Source organism: Psittacula echo (genome assembly GCF_963264785.1).
Source record: "Psittacula echo genome assembly, chromosome: 11".
In the NCBI taxonomy this organism is placed as follows: Eukaryota; Metazoa; Chordata; class Aves; order Psittaciformes; family Psittacidae; genus Psittacula; species Psittacula echo.
Window position 1 is genome coordinate 10,216,642 of NC_137746.1, and position 18,538 is coordinate 10,235,179.

The window sequence follows — 18,538 nt, forward strand, 5'->3', positions numbered from 1 at the left end:
AGGAGTACCCCAGCTAAGTTGCAACATAAATGTAGTCTTAAGGTAATTGTTATGTTACAGAACCTGAAGAACACAAAGTGTTTATGCAGTCGGTTCAACAGCTCACTAATAACCTATGGAGAGAGATTTCCCAATAAAATCAGTCTGAAATTTAAAATGCTGTTAGCAGCTGCTTCAATTATTTTGTCACCTCAGCCCTCCCTGCAACACTCGTTTCTATGGTAAAAAAATAAATCCATACAGAAAGCTAATGATCTGCAAAAATCTGCTGCTTTTGCTGTCTTTCATTTTAAGGAACTTAGTGAATAAGCAGCCCACTCAAATTCTTATGCCTTCTCTTCATTTGAGACATATAATGGGCTCCTGGCCATCTCCCTCTCTCTGTTTTAAAAAAATCACATCTTTTGTGTTTAACATAGCTCCAATTAAATGTGTTGAGCTTTCTTCTCTCTATAGGAAGCATCAAAAAGACTGTCAGCACATTGTGTAAATCACATGCGCCATTCTATAAAGTACACAGTTCCCAGTGACAATGATACTCTGCAGGAAAAATGTATGCACCAGTCCTAAATCACTCAAACCCCAAACTAACAGCAAGCTTGTCCTGGAAATGCTCTTTAATTGTTCTTGCTGCCTTCCAGTTTGCAGGATGGTAGCAGCAATTTCAGGTGTATTTTGTGCCATTAACCGTGGAAGATTTACATAAAAAGGTCAGCTCAAGAGCAGACTGTTTAAAGGGACCAGCAAGCAAGAAGATCTGTATCTCCAGTGAATGTCATCCCAGCTTTCTAAGACCACATTGCAACTAGGAGAATTATACAAGCATCCATAGTTAATATTAATAGAAACATCACAGAACCCTGGAAAGGACAGAGGAACAGAATGCTCAAAGTTAAATTACAGTTGTACCTTCATTCTCACTACCTTACTATAGCTGTTTTTCGGCACACAAAGCCTAGACTGATGTAATACCTGTCCAGTTCTGTACCTAATTCATGTCTTTACTCCAAGAGCTCCTCAAGACAGGGATTCTGGTCTTTACCTTGGCACAGAGGCAACTATAATAACACACTGCCATCTTTTATATTACTCATGGATATGCTCTCATTTATTTCCTCTCAAAGACCAAACCAAACCAGATTCATCAGTAAGTTCCACAGTAGCCAGTTTCTTATGGTGGAAGGCAAATACAATCAATACACAAACATAGAAATTGAAACTGTTTACTCTGCTAGTCATTTCCTTCTCATAAACACAAGACAGGAGGTAATTTGGTGCAGGTCTGTCTTCTGTTTCAGCCAGAACTTAACTTTTAGAGATGCGAAGTACTAAAGTTTCACAGGTTTATTTCTAAATGTGAGCTAGATATCCTCGAATCTATTATAGAAAACATGAATGCTTTCATGAGTTTTATTTATAAGTTATAGAAAAATAATAGAAGTACAATCTGGTTTTGCCATTCCAACAGCAAAGCCTTATTTCTAAATTATTCTGCACTAAACCATATTTTGTAACTGTAGCAAGATTGACAATGCTGTGCACAAGGCCATTAAAATACTACCTTTTTCCCCCTACTATTCCCTGAGGGCCGGCAGGGTTGATTATAACTCCAGAGTTAGATTTTATCATCACTTCATGTTTCACAATGCACTGCAAATGGAATGCATGGACCAAGTGTTTCTACCACAGGTAACAGTACATTTCACAAGAAGTCCTCTAAGGTCATCACTAGTGAAGAATCTGATTGTATCCTTAACCAAATCAAAAGCAGAAAAATTAAAATGATAAAGAACATCTATAATCAAACCTACCTTTGGTTAAATTATATCTGTGCATGAAGAAACAACTCAGAAACCAAGGCAGGTATTTTCAGAGAAGCATATATATATATACTTTCTCAATTACAACATAGAAATTGTATTTACCTATACGTATTATACACAAAGGTATTACTTCCTATTTAACAGAGCCTTAAAACTAAAGTCTTACATGGCATTTTCCACAAGATAGCATACAGCGCCATAAAATGTTGCATGACAGGCAAAGAAGGCAGTATTTTATGCATTCCTTGATTTTAGTTCAAAAATACTGAGCACAAAAGGATCAGGCTACAGTTCCATGATTGCTAAGATAAGACACGTCCATGTGTGCAAAACTTTTGCCTGGTTCAAGCACATAATCCTATTTCTGCCAAATTATCCCCAGCACATGATACGTTGACTGTGGAACAACAGTCACTGCACAGCAGAATGGCAGACACGTGATACCTGATCCAGAATAAATTCTGCCAATATGGAATAAATTGATCAAAATTTAAAGCATTTAAATAGTATTTTCTTAATCTAAAATAATCTTACAAAAATTAAACACCTCTATATATACATCTGGAGAATGTGTATTTGTCACACTTTCAGCAATGTCAAAGTCAGCATGAAACCAGAAAAGCAGACTACATTTGGCTGCACAGTAAAATCAAGGATTAACACATTTGGAAGTACTGATTCTGCAAAATTAAACCACACAGATGCCAAAACCTGCATTTTTTCCTCCTGTTTAAAAAGCAGCATAATGTTAAAAAAAAAAAAAGGCAACTTATGAGAAATATAGCGCTAGTTTGTGTTCAAAATGTCCAAACAAACGCTGAAAAACAAGAGTACTATTGCAAATGCAAGTATTATGCTTTATTTCAAATAAAACCAGATGCCTGAAGATAAGTATTTACCCATTCCTTCTGTCGAGAACACTAACAAAATGCAGTTTCTGGTATTCTGTAGCATTTGAGTGCAGGTCTGACTAGAATCTGTCATTTTAAATTCTAGGTCACTGCTACAAACTACAGCAAACATATAAAAAAAAAACCTAATTAGGTTTCTTTGTTTTCTTTTCTTCTAAAACTCTTGAGGAGAATCTATGTATGAAAGCCTTTTAGCTCTGGCTCTTCTGATGGTAACTCTGTTTTACGTGTGATTATGTTGAATTAATTGGGTTCACATGGTAAAAAGGTAGACCCTACACATTGCACAAAGCAGATTATCAGCATAACAACTTCTAATAGTTTGATTGTTGACAACTTCACACATCAAACAACCAAGGAGGACAGAGGGGGAGAGAAGCTGAGAAACAGTGAAAGCAAAAGCTACTGTTTCCAAGGCTTGTGCAATGAGCTCCAAGTTCTTAGGGCTTTAATCTGCCCAAAGCAAAACTGCCTTTCTGAAGAGACTACGCAGATATACACAGAAAATGCAGTAATGGCTCTCATTCCCATGCACTGCACAAATCCAGCTACAGTGGCATCACTGCACAACCTGGGCAGAAAGGCAAACGTGCTTCCAGCTCAGCCAGCCCAGCAACAATTCAAATCCACCTTCGTGAGAAGCTCAAGCTTAACCTTCCAGACTGGGAAACCAAGACAAAAAGTCCCAGACATGCTTCCAGGGAGCTGTTTAAGCCTGAGTCTGAAGGGGAAACAGAAAAAAGGAAAGAAAAAAGGCTACCTATGAAAAGACTGCAGTTCAGTTTGTGTGAGAGCTTTAAAAATCACCACCATCATTATTCCTTCCCTGCTGATGCTCCCAGGTAGTCTGCCTGCCACAGTAACACAGTGCCAGGCAGAATGAACCCCAAGAGATGCTCTTTCATACATTTCAACAGCCACTTAACTACCCGTGAAAGGTGACAAACCAAACCCAGTCTCACTCCTCTGAAAAACACAGAAGCTTCAAAGCTGACTTTGAAGTTTTCTTTGCTATCAACCAGAAGAATACAGAGAAATCTCCTAAACAAAGCTGCTATAGAACCTAAACATAGCCATAGCTTTATCTATAAGGTATCAATACTTCTTCTATAATTCCAATGAAGTTACACTGGCTCACTGCAAATCCATTGAAGTGGAACCCTTCAAAATCATACATATTTGAATATAACTCTTTTTCCTCCTCTAGGAACCCCCACAGGTCAGAGATAAGAAACCAAAAGCAGAAGAGCAAATAATGAACCACAACCCTCTGCTGGAGAACGGATGTTAATTGGAATTATACATGTATTTTGGAAAAGCAGGCACCCTACTGCTGGTGGCATGGAGTTTTATTTGACGCTAATGTATGACTAGTGGAGAATAGACAGAAGTTACAAAAACATTCAATCTTTTCCATCAATACATCTTCCAGTTTATGCTATGGGATAATTGGCAGCATTTATCTTTTGAAGACTTAAACTATTACTATATTAATTTTAAAAATAGAAAACGAAAGGCAGAGTTTGCAACTGGGACAAGGAAAAGCATTACACAGCTTCACAAGCAAAGAGCAAATCAGGTTCTCAGCCACAAAACTACTTCAAATGTGGCAACTTCAGTAAATTCCAAATACATACTAATGATGGACCTTTTGATAGGAGGAAAGAATGGAATGTCATTGCTAAATATTCCTAGATGGGCTTTTTCAGTGACAAGAACAATTTATTGAGCCTATTATAGAACTTACTGAACAACTTCTGAAAGCATCTGGAAAAAGAGCAAGAACTTCACAAACCTGCCATTCCCAGTCATGGTTCATATGCACTGTGCTCCTGGACTCTTTATACACAGCATTTCACCTCAAGAGATGCTGGTATCCTCTTATACCATCATATCTATACCACGAATTCTGCCCATGGTTTAATGAATAATGAAATGGTTAATGAAATAACCCAAAATGCAATTCCTTCATGTTGACTTCCAAGAGCTGGATTTACACTGGCATATACTCCCATGGTGCAAGATTTAAACCCAGAGTTCCTTAAGTACAATAATAGGTTCAAAGCAACTTATTTTTGTCTGTGGAAGGAATGGTCACAAGATAGCCTGGAATGCAACATGAGGGCTTTGTTCCTTTTTAAGCATCCTCTGACTTCACTCCCAAACAATAAGGAAATATTAACATCAAGCAAGCTCAAGTCACTGCAGTGTAGCATTTCCCCATTTTTCATTTTTACATGAAAAGAGCATAGAAAAGACTTTAATTTTCCCAGTAATATATGTAAAAAACCCAGTATTATACACTTCCCCACACCAAATCCGAATGGGAGGAGAAACAGAAAACTGTGTTTTAAAAGAGTCAGCACTTCATTTCCTCTGCCTAGATTCAAAATGCTATATGGGGGCAGACACCAACACTGTTTATTCTAGCAATTTCAAACTACACACGAACAACCAAGACATTTTTTAGAATGCCTTCAGAAAGTTATCCCCACCTCCCTCAGCATTTGTGCAATGCACTAATGACAATATGAAAACCTGTATGTAACATTACTGTAAGTTACTGGGAATTTATTAATGTATCACAAACTGTTTTATGTATTTATCCCCACATTCTACCCATAAAATTTACTTTTTTCTAATACCTATCGAATCTGCCTGCTGAGCTGGGATTCCTGTTAACAGGATTTCTAATTAAAGCTGAAAGGATACCACTACGTCTAAAGATGCTTGACATTTACATATTTAGAGACAGTATGTGGCTGTTCCACTCACCTGTAAGTCCAACTATCAACATTGCAGTGGTGAAGAAAAACTAACAAACAAAAAACTAGCACCACCAATCTGCATTCCAACACACAATACATTAAGCCAAGTATGGCTAAATCTATTGCAAGGTGTATTTTCAGATTCACCTTATCAATAGTTCTCATCGTTCTACCTAATTCTGAATTAAAATAAGTAGATACTGCATACACAAATCCTATATGCATCACATTTTGATCTCAAAATATCTTAAGTAATTGATGCAAACTTCAGGCTGCTGCACAGTCACTCTTGGGCATATGCAAAGACTGCCCACTACTAAAAACTATCTCTGTATGACTTTCCTAGGAGTTTGTTATCTTTTATGCTTACACCTCATCTGTCACCTCCTTATATTTTCTCCGAACTCATCCCCATTCTCCCATTTCTTCTTTATCTTCAAGTTTAAGAAAAACACATCAGGCTTTTCCTTCTGCTCCTTTCATGCCATCTCTAGCCTGATAAACACAATGGTAACATGCAAACCACAGCTAACAAAAGACTCAAAGACTTAACAATTTAACATCAAGGAAAAAAGTGAACAAAGTGAGCAAAAAGACCAAATACAGGTAGTTTATGCAGTCTGGGAGGGGAGGCTGGCAAGCTCTCTGTCTTCTAAAATAAGGAACAGACACTACCCATGGAATACAGCTCCAAATTAAAGAGTGCTTTGAAGATGATCCAGAATGGCCAGAGATTATTAAAGCAAGAATTCAGAAAAGGAAAAAAAAAGCCAACCCAAAACCAAACCCACTTGGTGGACAGTGATATTAAACAAAGCAGAAGATTAAACACACTTCTGCAAAAAAGGATGGAATTACTTTAACAAAGACAAAAAAATGAAAGCAAGAAAACTTAGAAAGGTTTTAATCAGATCATGGAATTCAGCACGGCTCTGTTGGCTGTAATACTTTTGAAGATCAAATCACTGACTTAGACATTAAAACTTTTAGCAGTATTTCAGTGCTTTGTTGTGTTTTAAAAATCTCTGCCACATAATTTGCAGCATACGTTCCTAGGAAGCATTTTGTCTAAGGAGTATGAAAGGCATTTAATTTTCCATACAGGCTCTGGAGATGGGACAGCATGGCAAGGGGCCTGCAAGAAATGTTTTAAGACTGGACAAAAAAACCGTAAGTCTCATACTCCAATGAAGTGAACAGGAATCCTAATACTGGTTTCAAAGCTGGACCAGGATCAGAAAACCCTGGGATATTTGTACTGCTCTGTGGTGGCAGGGGAAGGAATTTCCTGGCCTCAAAGGGTGGTTACATTAATACACTCTTGCACATTGCTCAACGGCTCCGTTTTAGACAGATAGCATAAATCAAGGTGTTGCTCTTCCTCAGCTGAATTAATACCCTACCTCAAAACCCTCCAGTAGTGAAGTACAAGCATCCAGTTGCTTGATATCTGCATTGTCAAGACCTGAATTTCTATAAAAATGCAGGTATCATTAGAAAGTTTAAACTCCTCAGTAATTTTTGTGCCAAAGTAGCCCTAGCAGAGGTAGCCAACAGTACCCATTTCCTTACCTTATTTTCTTCTACTACTATAGCATGCATATTTAACATAAGTCAATCTCAAGTTCTGAATGCAGTTCCAAAGGCAAACAAATGTCAAAGTTTTGAAATATTCCCCTAACTCTGAGCAGCACCATTAACCTAGAACTACTTCCCACACACTGAAAATTAAGAATATCAATAAATCCAATGGAATTAATTTAATGCCAACAGTAATTCACTTCTTCCATGAGGTTTTTTCCATCACTGAAAACAAAAAACTGCCACATTTGGGTACATCAGTTGGATTGTGCTACAATTTCCTAAATTATTCCAGATGATTGCAAAAATGTTTATTATTGAATCTTAATGTTGCATCCCTATCCTGGGATTTTTGTAGCTTTCATTGTAATATGAGCTTCTGCAGCCAACAGTAAGATGCACAACAACAACTACTGCTCTATTTTTTAAATCATATGCATCAGTGTACATGGATCCAAATGTATTATTAAATAATATACAATGTTTCCTGAGACAGTATAAATGTGTCTTGGCTTTTCCCAATTCGTAACAGAAAAAGAAGGTGCCAAAGTAAAAATCTTAACCTACATTGCCTCAGGGCAACCTGTGTTTCAGTCCATACGTTTTTCCAAAGAGCAGGCGAATCCTCACTGCATTTGCACCAGTGAAAAAGCTGCCAATCCAACTGCTATAAATCAAAAACCTTTCTCTTATTTTTTTAATTGACCCCATTTTCTTATGATACAGTGCCGCAAAGCCAGACGGGCATTTTATAAGTTAGCAATCAGTATAGTTCCAAGGCTTTAACAGTCAAAACCATCCTGTATACACCCGTGTTCTTCCTCTTGCTACACAAACAAACCAGACCCAGGGCATTCCCACTGCTTACGGCTCGGTGGGGTTCGTAGGTAAGGAATCAAAATCCTGAATTACGAAGAGTTTTGCGGGGGGAGGGGGGAAGAGAGGGCCTGTCTGTGACTTTAAGACCACAGCCATATTAAAACCCCCTATTGTTGTTTAATCCCGGTACTACACAAACGGAGACGAGCAGGCAGACTTCAGCAGTGCCTCCAGGAAGCACAAGACAAACGATGACCTTTAAATCTGAGCTCACGGAAGAGCCGGCTCCAAACAGCCACGGCAACCTGCCGCTGCGCGCCATGCTCTGCAGTGTTTTCCTCTCCCCCGTGCCCCAGACAACTCTGGTCAACTCGCACCAGCTTGAAAACACAACAGAGGTTCATCTACAATCTCGAGGCAACGCCTATCGCTGAGCACAGCTAAACCCCGCTAAGAGAGCGAAGATACCTCGCGGTGCTGAACCGTCATCTGCCAGCGTACACCGCCTCGGGTCCGGCGCGCCAGGGAGGAGGAGGAAGAGGAGCAGGAGGAGGAGCAGGAAGAAGAGGAGCAGGAGCTGCAGCTCAGCCGAAGGGGCAGAGAGACAGTATTCGGGATAGTCCACGCAGGCAACAGTTGCAGGGGGAATTCCAATCCCTCTCTGTTCCACGAGCCCGCCTAAGCCACAGCTCGGCAGTGCAGAGAGGGCTGGCTGTTGAGTTGCACTGCTTTGATCTATGTGACAGTGGCTGCCACCTTAGAAACATTCCCCTTCATCCCTGCCAGCGATGCACAAGGCGCTCACCTCCGCGGGGAGCATTTGGTAGCGCCGGGCGGGACGGCTGACGGCGCCCGGGCCGCACCGGAACGGGGCTTCGCAGGACAGAGCCCGTGTGCTCCGTATATTTTGGCTTCTCACTATGTGTATGCTGTGTTCACCTTCTCATACTGTTTGCAAGTTCGGGGGATGGAGTTTTTTCCTTCCAAATAAAGTTTTGCCTTTCTAAGCCCCATCACGTTGGGCATCTCTTAAAGAAGCACTTATTTCAAGTCACAAAAACAAATGTCAGTTTAAAAGAGAAAGCTGGGAGTTTATCAGATCATTGCCAATGGATGTAAAACTGTACGTTGTGTATGGTTGTGATTACTTCTAAGTAATGATCTGGTTGCAGTATGTATTAATACAAAATTTCTCTTCCTTCCTGCTGCCCAGGTGATCCCATTTTCTTACTGGGTTGTTTGTTTCCAAACAAAGGGTCTGGCAAACACAAACATCAGAGCTAAATCAACAAACACTTAAGCTGCCAAGAGAGGAACTAGGGAGGAAAACATACCAAAAGACTAAAAATACTGAACATTACCCCAAAATGTTGAATATTGGCTGCATTTAGAAAGAAAGCATGCCCTCACTTGTTAGTAGTACTCTAACCCAACTAGAAATAGTGGACTGCAAAAGGAATGGGAGCTGCTGATTTCAAATAAACCTCACATAGACTGCTTTTTCCCCATCACAGCTCTACCAGCATGAGTTGTAGTTTATTGCTTATAGACCCAGTTCAGCAATATTATGAGATAGTAGAACAATTGGTTTTCCTCTTAATTAAGATGCACTCAAGTCTGTAAATCCCATTAGCCTTTCCTGGTTACTGCATAGGAGGTAAAATTCAAGCAGATCCTGAGTAGGAACCGTTCAAGACAGTAATTCATGACAGCTTCCAAAAACAAATAGGGCAAATCTGAATTGTCTACAAAAAATTGTCTACAGCCTAGTGCAGCAGAAGCAAGAGTTTCTGTGCATTTTACCCTAGGCTGGGTACATTAAAAACTTACAAATGAGTAATGAGTAAAATGGTTGCCCAAGGAAGTTGTGAATGCTCCATTCCTGGCGGTGTTCAAGGCCAGGCTGAACAGAGCCTTGGGTGACATGGTTTAGTGTGAGCTGCCCCTGCCTATGGCAGGGGGGTTGGAACTTGATGATCTTAAGGTCCTTTCCAACCCTAACTATTCTATGATTCTATGATAGTCCTTAGGGAAGCTTGTTCTGAGACAAGGCAGCCAAACGAGATCAGCTACTAATGCTGTTCTCAGGAGATTGAGGTGGGATCAGCACAGTTCCCCTGCGAAAGCTCACTCACATGCACAAGGCACCAGAGGTGTGAAGATGAGGTAGTGCCAGTACAGGTCTGTGTACGCGCTTGCCAGGGGCCTTTGACTTGCAGAACACAGTAACTACATCACATAACTTCACACAGACCAACAGCAGGGAAGAAAGGTTGAACTTAACCACCAACCTGAATCTTTGCTGTCAATTCTTCATTGCTATGAAAACAAAGCTGGGTTTAAAATACCAGAAAAAAACTCAAAATCTATTATTTTACACTTTCAAATAGCTCATGTTGATAGATAAAGGACCACTTCCCTAAGAGGAAACGCAGCCTTTGTTATTTAGCCCTTGGCAAAATTGGAACTGATTCTCACCAGATTCTCATTAATTTTCTGGCTCATATAGGAAACCAAATGGCCCATTCTACTCAATTAACACAAACATGTTACATAATCCGTACAGCTAGAAAAGAAACAACTTGTTCAATTTCTTATCTGATAGTCAGAAAACACTGTCAAAACTATTTTGGTCCCTTTCATCAAAGAACACTTTATGAGGTTTACATACTTTCTTCATAGCTGAGATGACAGTTTTTCAGATCAATATGAAAAAGCTGATGATTGCTTTAAAAATAGTTAAGTAGATCCACTTGCTCAGAGAAATCCTAAATGGTGCCAGTTCTCATCACCTACCTTTGTAGCCATAAAATTTACAGCTGCTGTTCAACTGTTTCTCCCAGTGTCTGCATGTACACTCTGACCTTATGCTACTTCCAAAACCTTCCTTTTTGTGTGCAAGTACATTTCTTTAGAGACTATTTCACCTCACAGCGTTCATGCAAATACTGAGCTATTCACACCCAAATTTTGCAAAAGTGCTTTGCAATGCCAGAAGCAGATGTACTGGCCTGGTTCTTTAATCCATTTCACTTTGTGTAATTTCCAGGCAATAACCTTATATTCTGAACTGAACCATAGAATATTTCAGTAATAAAACATTCTGTGGTTACAAAGTATTTAAAGACAGTTCAGTGTCACTTAACAAGGAAATATTTAGTCAATCTACTACTATTACAGTTATGCTCAAATTGCCATCTGGAAGACCTAGATTCAGAAATCACTCTCTGTATCCCAGGCTCAGCTCACGAAGGCCAAATACATTGTGAAGAAGATGCAATTAGTCTCCAGGGAAAGGCTTCTGCAGGCTGTCATTGGCTGTGCAGCATGCAGCACACTCACTCGTGTGGATAAAAATAACATATTGAAATGGCAGCTGCTCAGCAAAGGAAGAGGATTTGAACAGGGATAAAAATATACCTTAAAAAGGGGGGGGGTGTGTGTGTGTGAGGTAAAATGCCTACCAAAAACATTAAAAGGTAAAACTCAATGTACTGAATCGATGATACTTAAGATCACCTTTGAACCTCAAGCAGGAAACACTATTTCATATAGCGAGACAACTCAAGACGGTAATTATTACTGTCTTAAACAAATCAAAAATAGCAGAACCTAATCAGCTCAGTCAAGAAGTACATACTGTGAAAGGATTTCATTAAATTCTGAAGACTTCCTACTGAAAATTTTATTACAGGATCCAAAACCCGCTGCTCTGAACATACCATTTAAAGACAGAAATTATTTCCAAGAGACAGCATGTTCCAAACTGTAACTGGCATCTATTATCATGTCCATACTTTGTTTTGAAGGTGTATTTTAACATTGCACCTCTTTCTCTTGAAGTCCATTACAATATGACAGGGGGTGGTGTTAGTGTTACATACTAAACTAATGTTGAGTCAGTATTAAAGCCTCTCAAAGACTCGCAAGATACGAGTGAGACCTATTAGATCATCTAAATTATTTCCATGCCATTCTGAGATAGCTCTCTACAGTATGTTTTATTAGTGTCTTGCCCAGGCTATTTTTAAAGTCTCAAACCCAGAAGCTTTTCCTTTCTGAGAGCTTCCAACTTTAGTTTAAAAGCACTGTATGCACTGATTAACCCATTTAAAAAGCACAACAAAAAACATCTTATAGATCAGCTTATTTAACTGCAGGTGTTTGAAATGGCATGCTGGATTTGAAATGACAACCATAATTTGGCATATTTCTAGATCCAAGGTTTTTAAAGATTCCTTTCGGTCAGTTTAAATAAAGATGAGACAAGAAGAGAAAAGTGAAAACAGGAGAGAATCTCTGTTAAAACATAATCAATACGCCAATACAGATGAAGAAAAACCAATAGGTTTGTGATCACAGACCCTTCTTCAGACTTGACTTGTAATATGTTTCCTACCACCAAGTTACGATTTTTTTCCAGCTCTAAGTTGGTTTAACCAAAGTTATTTCCTCTCCTTCGAAATCCTGCCCTACTTACAGACAATCACTGCCACACTACCACAACACAGCAGATGCTAGTTTGAGTAAAGATCCATTCCTAAGTATATTGCAGCAACTAAGTTACTGTATGCTATGCCAGATAAGCAGCAAATTCAGTACACTGCACATTTCATTATAAGCAAACTTAATGGTTTTGCCAAGGAAATCCTTGAAAAATGAGACTTCACAAAAGAGTGCTTCACGTAGGACCACATAAATTTTTCATCTCAGTTTTAAGGCTTTTTCTCTATAGTTTTATAACTATTAATTATAAACAGAATAATTTATAAAGAACTTAAGAAATAATTCCCAGAGCAATACCTGATTGATATTACTGTGTTTCGATCAGTAGGATATAACACACAAAAAACTTTAGACAAACCGTAAGTGGCTCTGCAGAGGGGATTAACAATCAAGTTTAAGCAGGAATTAACATGTATCACAACTATACATCTTCTTTGCTGACACACTTATTCCATCATTTTTTAAACATGGTAAGCATGTAAAATATATTTCAATTGCAAAGAATCTTTTCAAAGCATTTAAACTAAAAGTCTTATTACTGAGCAGAACTACCCTTGTTTAGTTACTGAGTATAAATACATATGAACCTGACTCTGCTGAATTAATATTTAAAGGGAAATTTGTTCTACAGCCATGTCACCTTGGGTTGTTATCTTGCCAGATTTCAGCAGCTAAAAGCTGGGTTGGGCCTGCCTGACCGTTGAATAGAAGGTCTCAGGGCAAATCGCAGGTGCTGCAGTCAAGGAAGAGCACCCAATTCTTGGTTTGAGATACAATGCTGGGGCAAAGGATGTTGCCAGACAGCATATAAAACAAAAGAAAGCTGTTACTACTTGTTAATAAAAGCCTGGTCCCCAGTACATAAGGAGAGAATGCATTTTTGGTTTTATTTCATTTGGCATTGCTATTACCTATATCAAGCTTTCCTTGTCATTTCAATAAGGTGTATTTCTTGGTATACTGGGGATGTGAAATGAAAGCTGCATTTCAGACAACAGTGAATGCAACAAATGCAGGGTATTGCCAGTTTATCAAAGGTTGGTCACTATTAAAACAAGTCAGATTATATTAACACTACAAGCCTTGATATCTTGAAAAGAAATTTACTTTCAGAAACCACAAATGCAGGTTTGTTTTTTTAGTGGTCTCATGACTGGTAACAAAACTGAATGCTTAGATAATGAGCCTAAGTATTTACTTATACACGTAACCACTGAACTGAAATAGATTACTCATTATACAAAACTAGACTTCTCAATTTTATACCGTAAGCAGTTTCTATTCAGGTTTAGATAAAACATGTAGACAATGCTTTGAATACTTCGTAACTTGGCATATTTTCAGAGAAAGATTACCTTTGCCAAAAAAAAAAAAAGGATAAATCCTAACTGCAGGTCAGTTGAACCTCCCTTTCCCAATGCTATAAAGAATTCTGCAATTCAAGGCCACAACAAAAAGAGAGGCAAAGGACTTAAAAAAAAAAAAAAAAGTGATGAAATTCTCTGTGTTCTTCTCAAAATGATATAGACAAAACTCATGCTTCCCCAAGGCAGAACGAACTATGAATTCAGCAGGAAAACACTATTAAGCAAGAAGTTACATCTCACTGCACTGCTTAAGATGCCTGAACTTGATCATTTTTACAGGCTGCATACATTGCATCTATTACAAACAACACTGGCAACTTACACAAAAGATCAGCTTATGGTTGTTTCCCACTGTTTTGCATAAAGACAAACCACACTCAAGTGCTCATGTGTTGCAATAGCTTCATGTAGAGACAACTGAAAATAAAAAAAAAGGGGAGGCCTACCCTGTACTTTTCCTACCCCAAACTGAAGTTTCTTATTCTAAGTAAGCAGGTCTTCCCAATTATTTACTGCAGGAAATAGTCTCTTTCTAAATTTACCTTTCAGTGAATCGTTTTCAGCTCTCATTATGTCAATTAGGGAGTTCTCCAGTGAATGCATGTCAAAAGTCCTTGTGCGATCCTGCAAGCAAATACAGACGAAGCCAGTTTAGGCAACACACACTGTTAAACAAGACCATCTGAAACATAAAAACTTAAGGTGTGTTCTACATTACTACAGCATAAGTAAAACCACATACACCACTGAAGTCAGTCTGATATAGGAATATTAAAAATTAGAACATTCTGAAATATGAATCTGATCTACAGCTATCATACCCAGTCATTCAAGAACCCCAATTCAATACTTAGTTTAGATTCTGTGCTTTACAGTTAAACTTTGTTAAAAATTATTTCACAGTTGAGAAGTAAAGATCATGTCCCAGGAGACAGGACTGCAAGGAGAAATCATAAATTACGTATTTCACCCCAAATTGAAAAAAAAATGTAAATTCCAGAAACACATAGAATCTCCTTCACCTAAACTACTACCTCAACAACTGAAATAATCAAATTCTGCACAGTCAGTTCTAAGTATTCCACACAATTAGTACTGCTCCAAGTAGCTTTGTTTACTAGGTGATAACTTTGCTCTCATTTTTAATTTATTGAATTCACAAGTTTGGTATTCCAGACATTGCTAGAATTGAAGGAGGACCCAACAAATAGGAGGCAAGATGTCTCATGTACTTTACTGTTTCATTATCTCAAGCCATTTGATGTACACTTACCAAATATTTTTCCTTCATATTAACCAAAGCCATCATTTAACACATGCATGGTTCAACTTTCCCAATTAAAACAATAAATTCCATGTCTTATAAATCTGACATTATGTAGTGTAAGACAATGTAAAATATCCTAGCACTACATTATTTTAATTAGCAAATTCAGAATAACTGATATCATATATAAACTTTGAAACCTTTACAGTATCATAAAAGGTCAGTAATGGAGGAAAAAAAATCATTCCCCGCATTATTCACCTATCCATGTTATCTGTATATTTATACATTTAGACATTTGTGGAAACACTTGGACAGAATTTTATACATTTATATTAATCAACCTTGAAAGAAGAACTCTAACAATAGATCCAAAGATTTTACTTCATTCCTGTTCTGGCAGATTAATCTCTGAACTAAGGGCAAGCATGGAAAGTATCTGTTCAAAATAAGAAAGCAAAATGTGAGCAATTCAAGACAGACATTTACTCTAAACTGTTTCTCTACAACTACTGTTATTACAGCAGTGAATATATGTTTTTTTGTCCCTAACTCTAGCTGTGAAGCTGAAATTTCTCCAGAGCACACACCCCCAGCTTTGAGCATTTTTTAAAACCAGTGATGAAGTAAAAAACTGTATTGCACAAAGACTGTTGTGCATCAAGTTATAATGCCCTTTACTTCCAGTGATGACGTGCTAAAGCAGTATTGATCGCAGTGTTGCAAGAGGTATTCTTTATATCAGACGATGATCAGTCATCTCAGACTTTAAACACCTAATACAATCTTAAGGGCAGGAACCCACTAACTCTTGAGTTCTGGTCCATTTCCAAATTCGTAAGTTACATTCTGACCTCTAAAAATGCTACTCTTCAATTACATTTTCTAACATTTTTTTCCTCTTTTCAGAACAGCTTATTACTGATACAGAACAGGTGAAGTATTTCTACCCGGAAATGCTGCATTTCCAATAGCATTAGAAAGACCAGAGTTTGGAACCATTTGCTTTATTAGACCAACCCAATATCAAATTTGCTATAAAAAGCATAGTGCTGCCCTGTCTCTGCACAGCATTTCTTTCCTTGGTCATTTATATTACAAAGTTCTTGTGACACACCTTAAAGAAACTTATCACAAGCATTTAAATTCTGTGCTTTACTTTCACACATTTCCTACTGGTTTCTTCCTTTTCCAGGAATACTTTGTTCATTGCTTTGGTTTATATATTACTAGTTCATAACTATTTCAAACTCTATTTACACTTAAATAGTTTAGCAAGATGGATGAAAAATCCTTGGGTCTGCATCCTGGGCCCATTAGGATCCAGCAGCTGTGTACCTCAGGAATGGATACTAGAAAACAAGCTCTACATTTTCAGCAGTCTTCACAGCATGACAAAAATAGCCTAAAACACAGGTGGGAGCATTTTCTGAAAACCTGACATCCCTCAGTAGCTACTGCTTCTTCCATTCCGACTGTCATAAGTGTATTGTGTTTCTCCGTGTGGAACTGACCTGCAGTCCAAGCCATGAACAGCTACAAAATTGTTATTTCACAAAGTGCAGAACCTCGGTAGTTGCAAGTCTTTGTTGAATTTGTGGCACTTAACATTTCAGTTGTGCAAGAGACGTGAAGGAAGAAACCCAGTCCAAGTCATTTCTAGTTCCTTGTGCTGTATACATGTTGTAGTATGATGAGCCCAAAGATAGCCTCTTGTCTGTAAAATACTCATATGGGATGAGCTATAGTAATGAACAGGGAGTTTTGCTACAGTGGTTTCTAATTTTGAGAACAGAGTTCAGACATTTGAGAAAGAAATCTGAATTGAACTGGTTAGCTGATAGGAACCAATGGAAGCTTTTTCTGGTGAGAAGTTTATGGTTTTCCCCTTCTGAGTGCATGAGCTAGTTGTCACTTTTGTAGTATAAGGTCACTAAGATTCTACTCATACTACAAACATTTTAAAACACAACCTTGCACACTAATTCAAAAGTTTAATTGGTCATATTCCTACCTGCAGCTATTAGCAATCACACAAAAAGGAGGACTGGCTAAACTGTGGCCCACATTCATACTCAGGCCCTCCAGTGGTTCCCATAACTTGTACAGCGATGGAGAAGACTGCCATAGGCTAAAGCATCCTCAACACACCAGTATGCTACTATCCATCTTTTGCCTATCTTTCCAACAAAAGGTCTCTGTGCTTACAGTATATTTAATCATCGTTGTCAGTTCATGGTGGTGAATTGCCCCAGCCTCAGCACCCTTGGGAAGATCACTTTTTCCTGGGTTGTTTGAAACAGTTTGCTCCTCTATGTCTCTGCTTATCAATTAGAAGTCGGCAAATCATGTTAAGCACAACACTAAGAGCCACTATTACTGTTACATTGAATTTGGATATATTAATATATGAAATTAATGCAGCAATCCACATCTCTGGAAATGCAGAATAATTCAAGAAGTTGGTATATAAATAAACAAAATACCTCTATCCTATGAAAAGATGTCAGTCATGTATATCCTAAATAAAGGCCAGCCAAAATGCCATGCCTATCTGGTTCAGAGGCTTGCACAGTGCTTCTTCTAAAAGAACTCCATTAATGGAGTTGACTGCTTGTCCCAGTGCTGAAAGGGTTCATGCTACTAGAGAAAGTCACCACTGGTAGTTGGAATTTCAGAGATTTTTTTATATTACTTAAAGCCCTTTGATAGTGAGACTGCTTTGAAGAAAGTAGCACAAATTGTGCCTGGCTTAACTTCCAAATCAACCTGCATATTTTATCAGAAACACATATCTAAAATGTATATATGTATTATATAACCAACATAAAGACCGATGACAGGCTAGTGGTAGCGGCCATATTGTTGAACAAACTTTTAACTATACGTTTCATTCCATAACATCAGAAAAGCTGTAAGAGTCAAGATACTGATCATTAACTGGCAACTAAAGGTGAGATAGATGTTAGTTATGAGCTGTAAAGCACATAAAACACACTGTACTTGGGGAAGAATTTGTTGATGTTTTCTTCAAAAGCCTTCACGTAGACAGAATTAGTAACTATAGTGGTGGGGTTTTAATGGATCAATTCACAGAGTTGCAGTGCTTTGCATGGAGCTGGATTGCTTACTGCAAACTTTTTGATTTATTGATAAAGAAAAGATACAGGGGACTAAAGATACTGGACTAAAGCAGAGTATGTACACTTCAGGAACAAAATTGGTTAACTACAGCCTGCTGTTATTTACCCAGGTTAATCACAAGAACTTGGCTTTACGCAAGTTTGTTTAGAGCATCTCAAAGTTTGCTTTATCAGAGGGCTCAAAGGGCACACACATTTATCCTGGGGAAATAGAACTGAGGTAGAAAGACATCAGGTTGAACAGAAGGCCACAAAAACCAAACAAATAAACAAACCAAAAAGAAAGAAATCAACCTGCAGTCTTAATACATGACTATGTCGAAAATGTCAGCCAACATTTCAAAAGACATTCA

The 18,538-nt window shown here is 38.2% G+C and overlaps 1 protein-coding gene across 2 annotated transcripts in view; it reads right to left on the minus strand.

Moving 5' to 3' along the window:
* The window catches only part of CPEB4 (cytoplasmic polyadenylation element binding protein 4), a 43,024-nt gene that overhangs the window by 15,650 nt on the left and 8,836 nt on the right, over nucleotides 1-18,538 (minus strand). The window contains exons 1-2 of one of the 2 annotated variants that reach the window (XM_080627530.1): nucleotides 16,557-17,879; nucleotides 14,318-14,399 (exon numbers count right to left, since the gene is read on the minus strand). In XM_080627530.1, the coding sequence (XP_080483656.1) occupies nucleotides 14,318-14,378 (61 nt within the window). In that variant the 5' untranslated portion in view covers nucleotides 14,379-14,399; nucleotides 16,557-17,879. Of the gene's footprint in view, nucleotides 1-14,317; nucleotides 14,400-16,556; nucleotides 17,880-18,538 lie in introns of those variants that run through there. The other variant, XM_080627529.1, reaches the window with a different exon arrangement.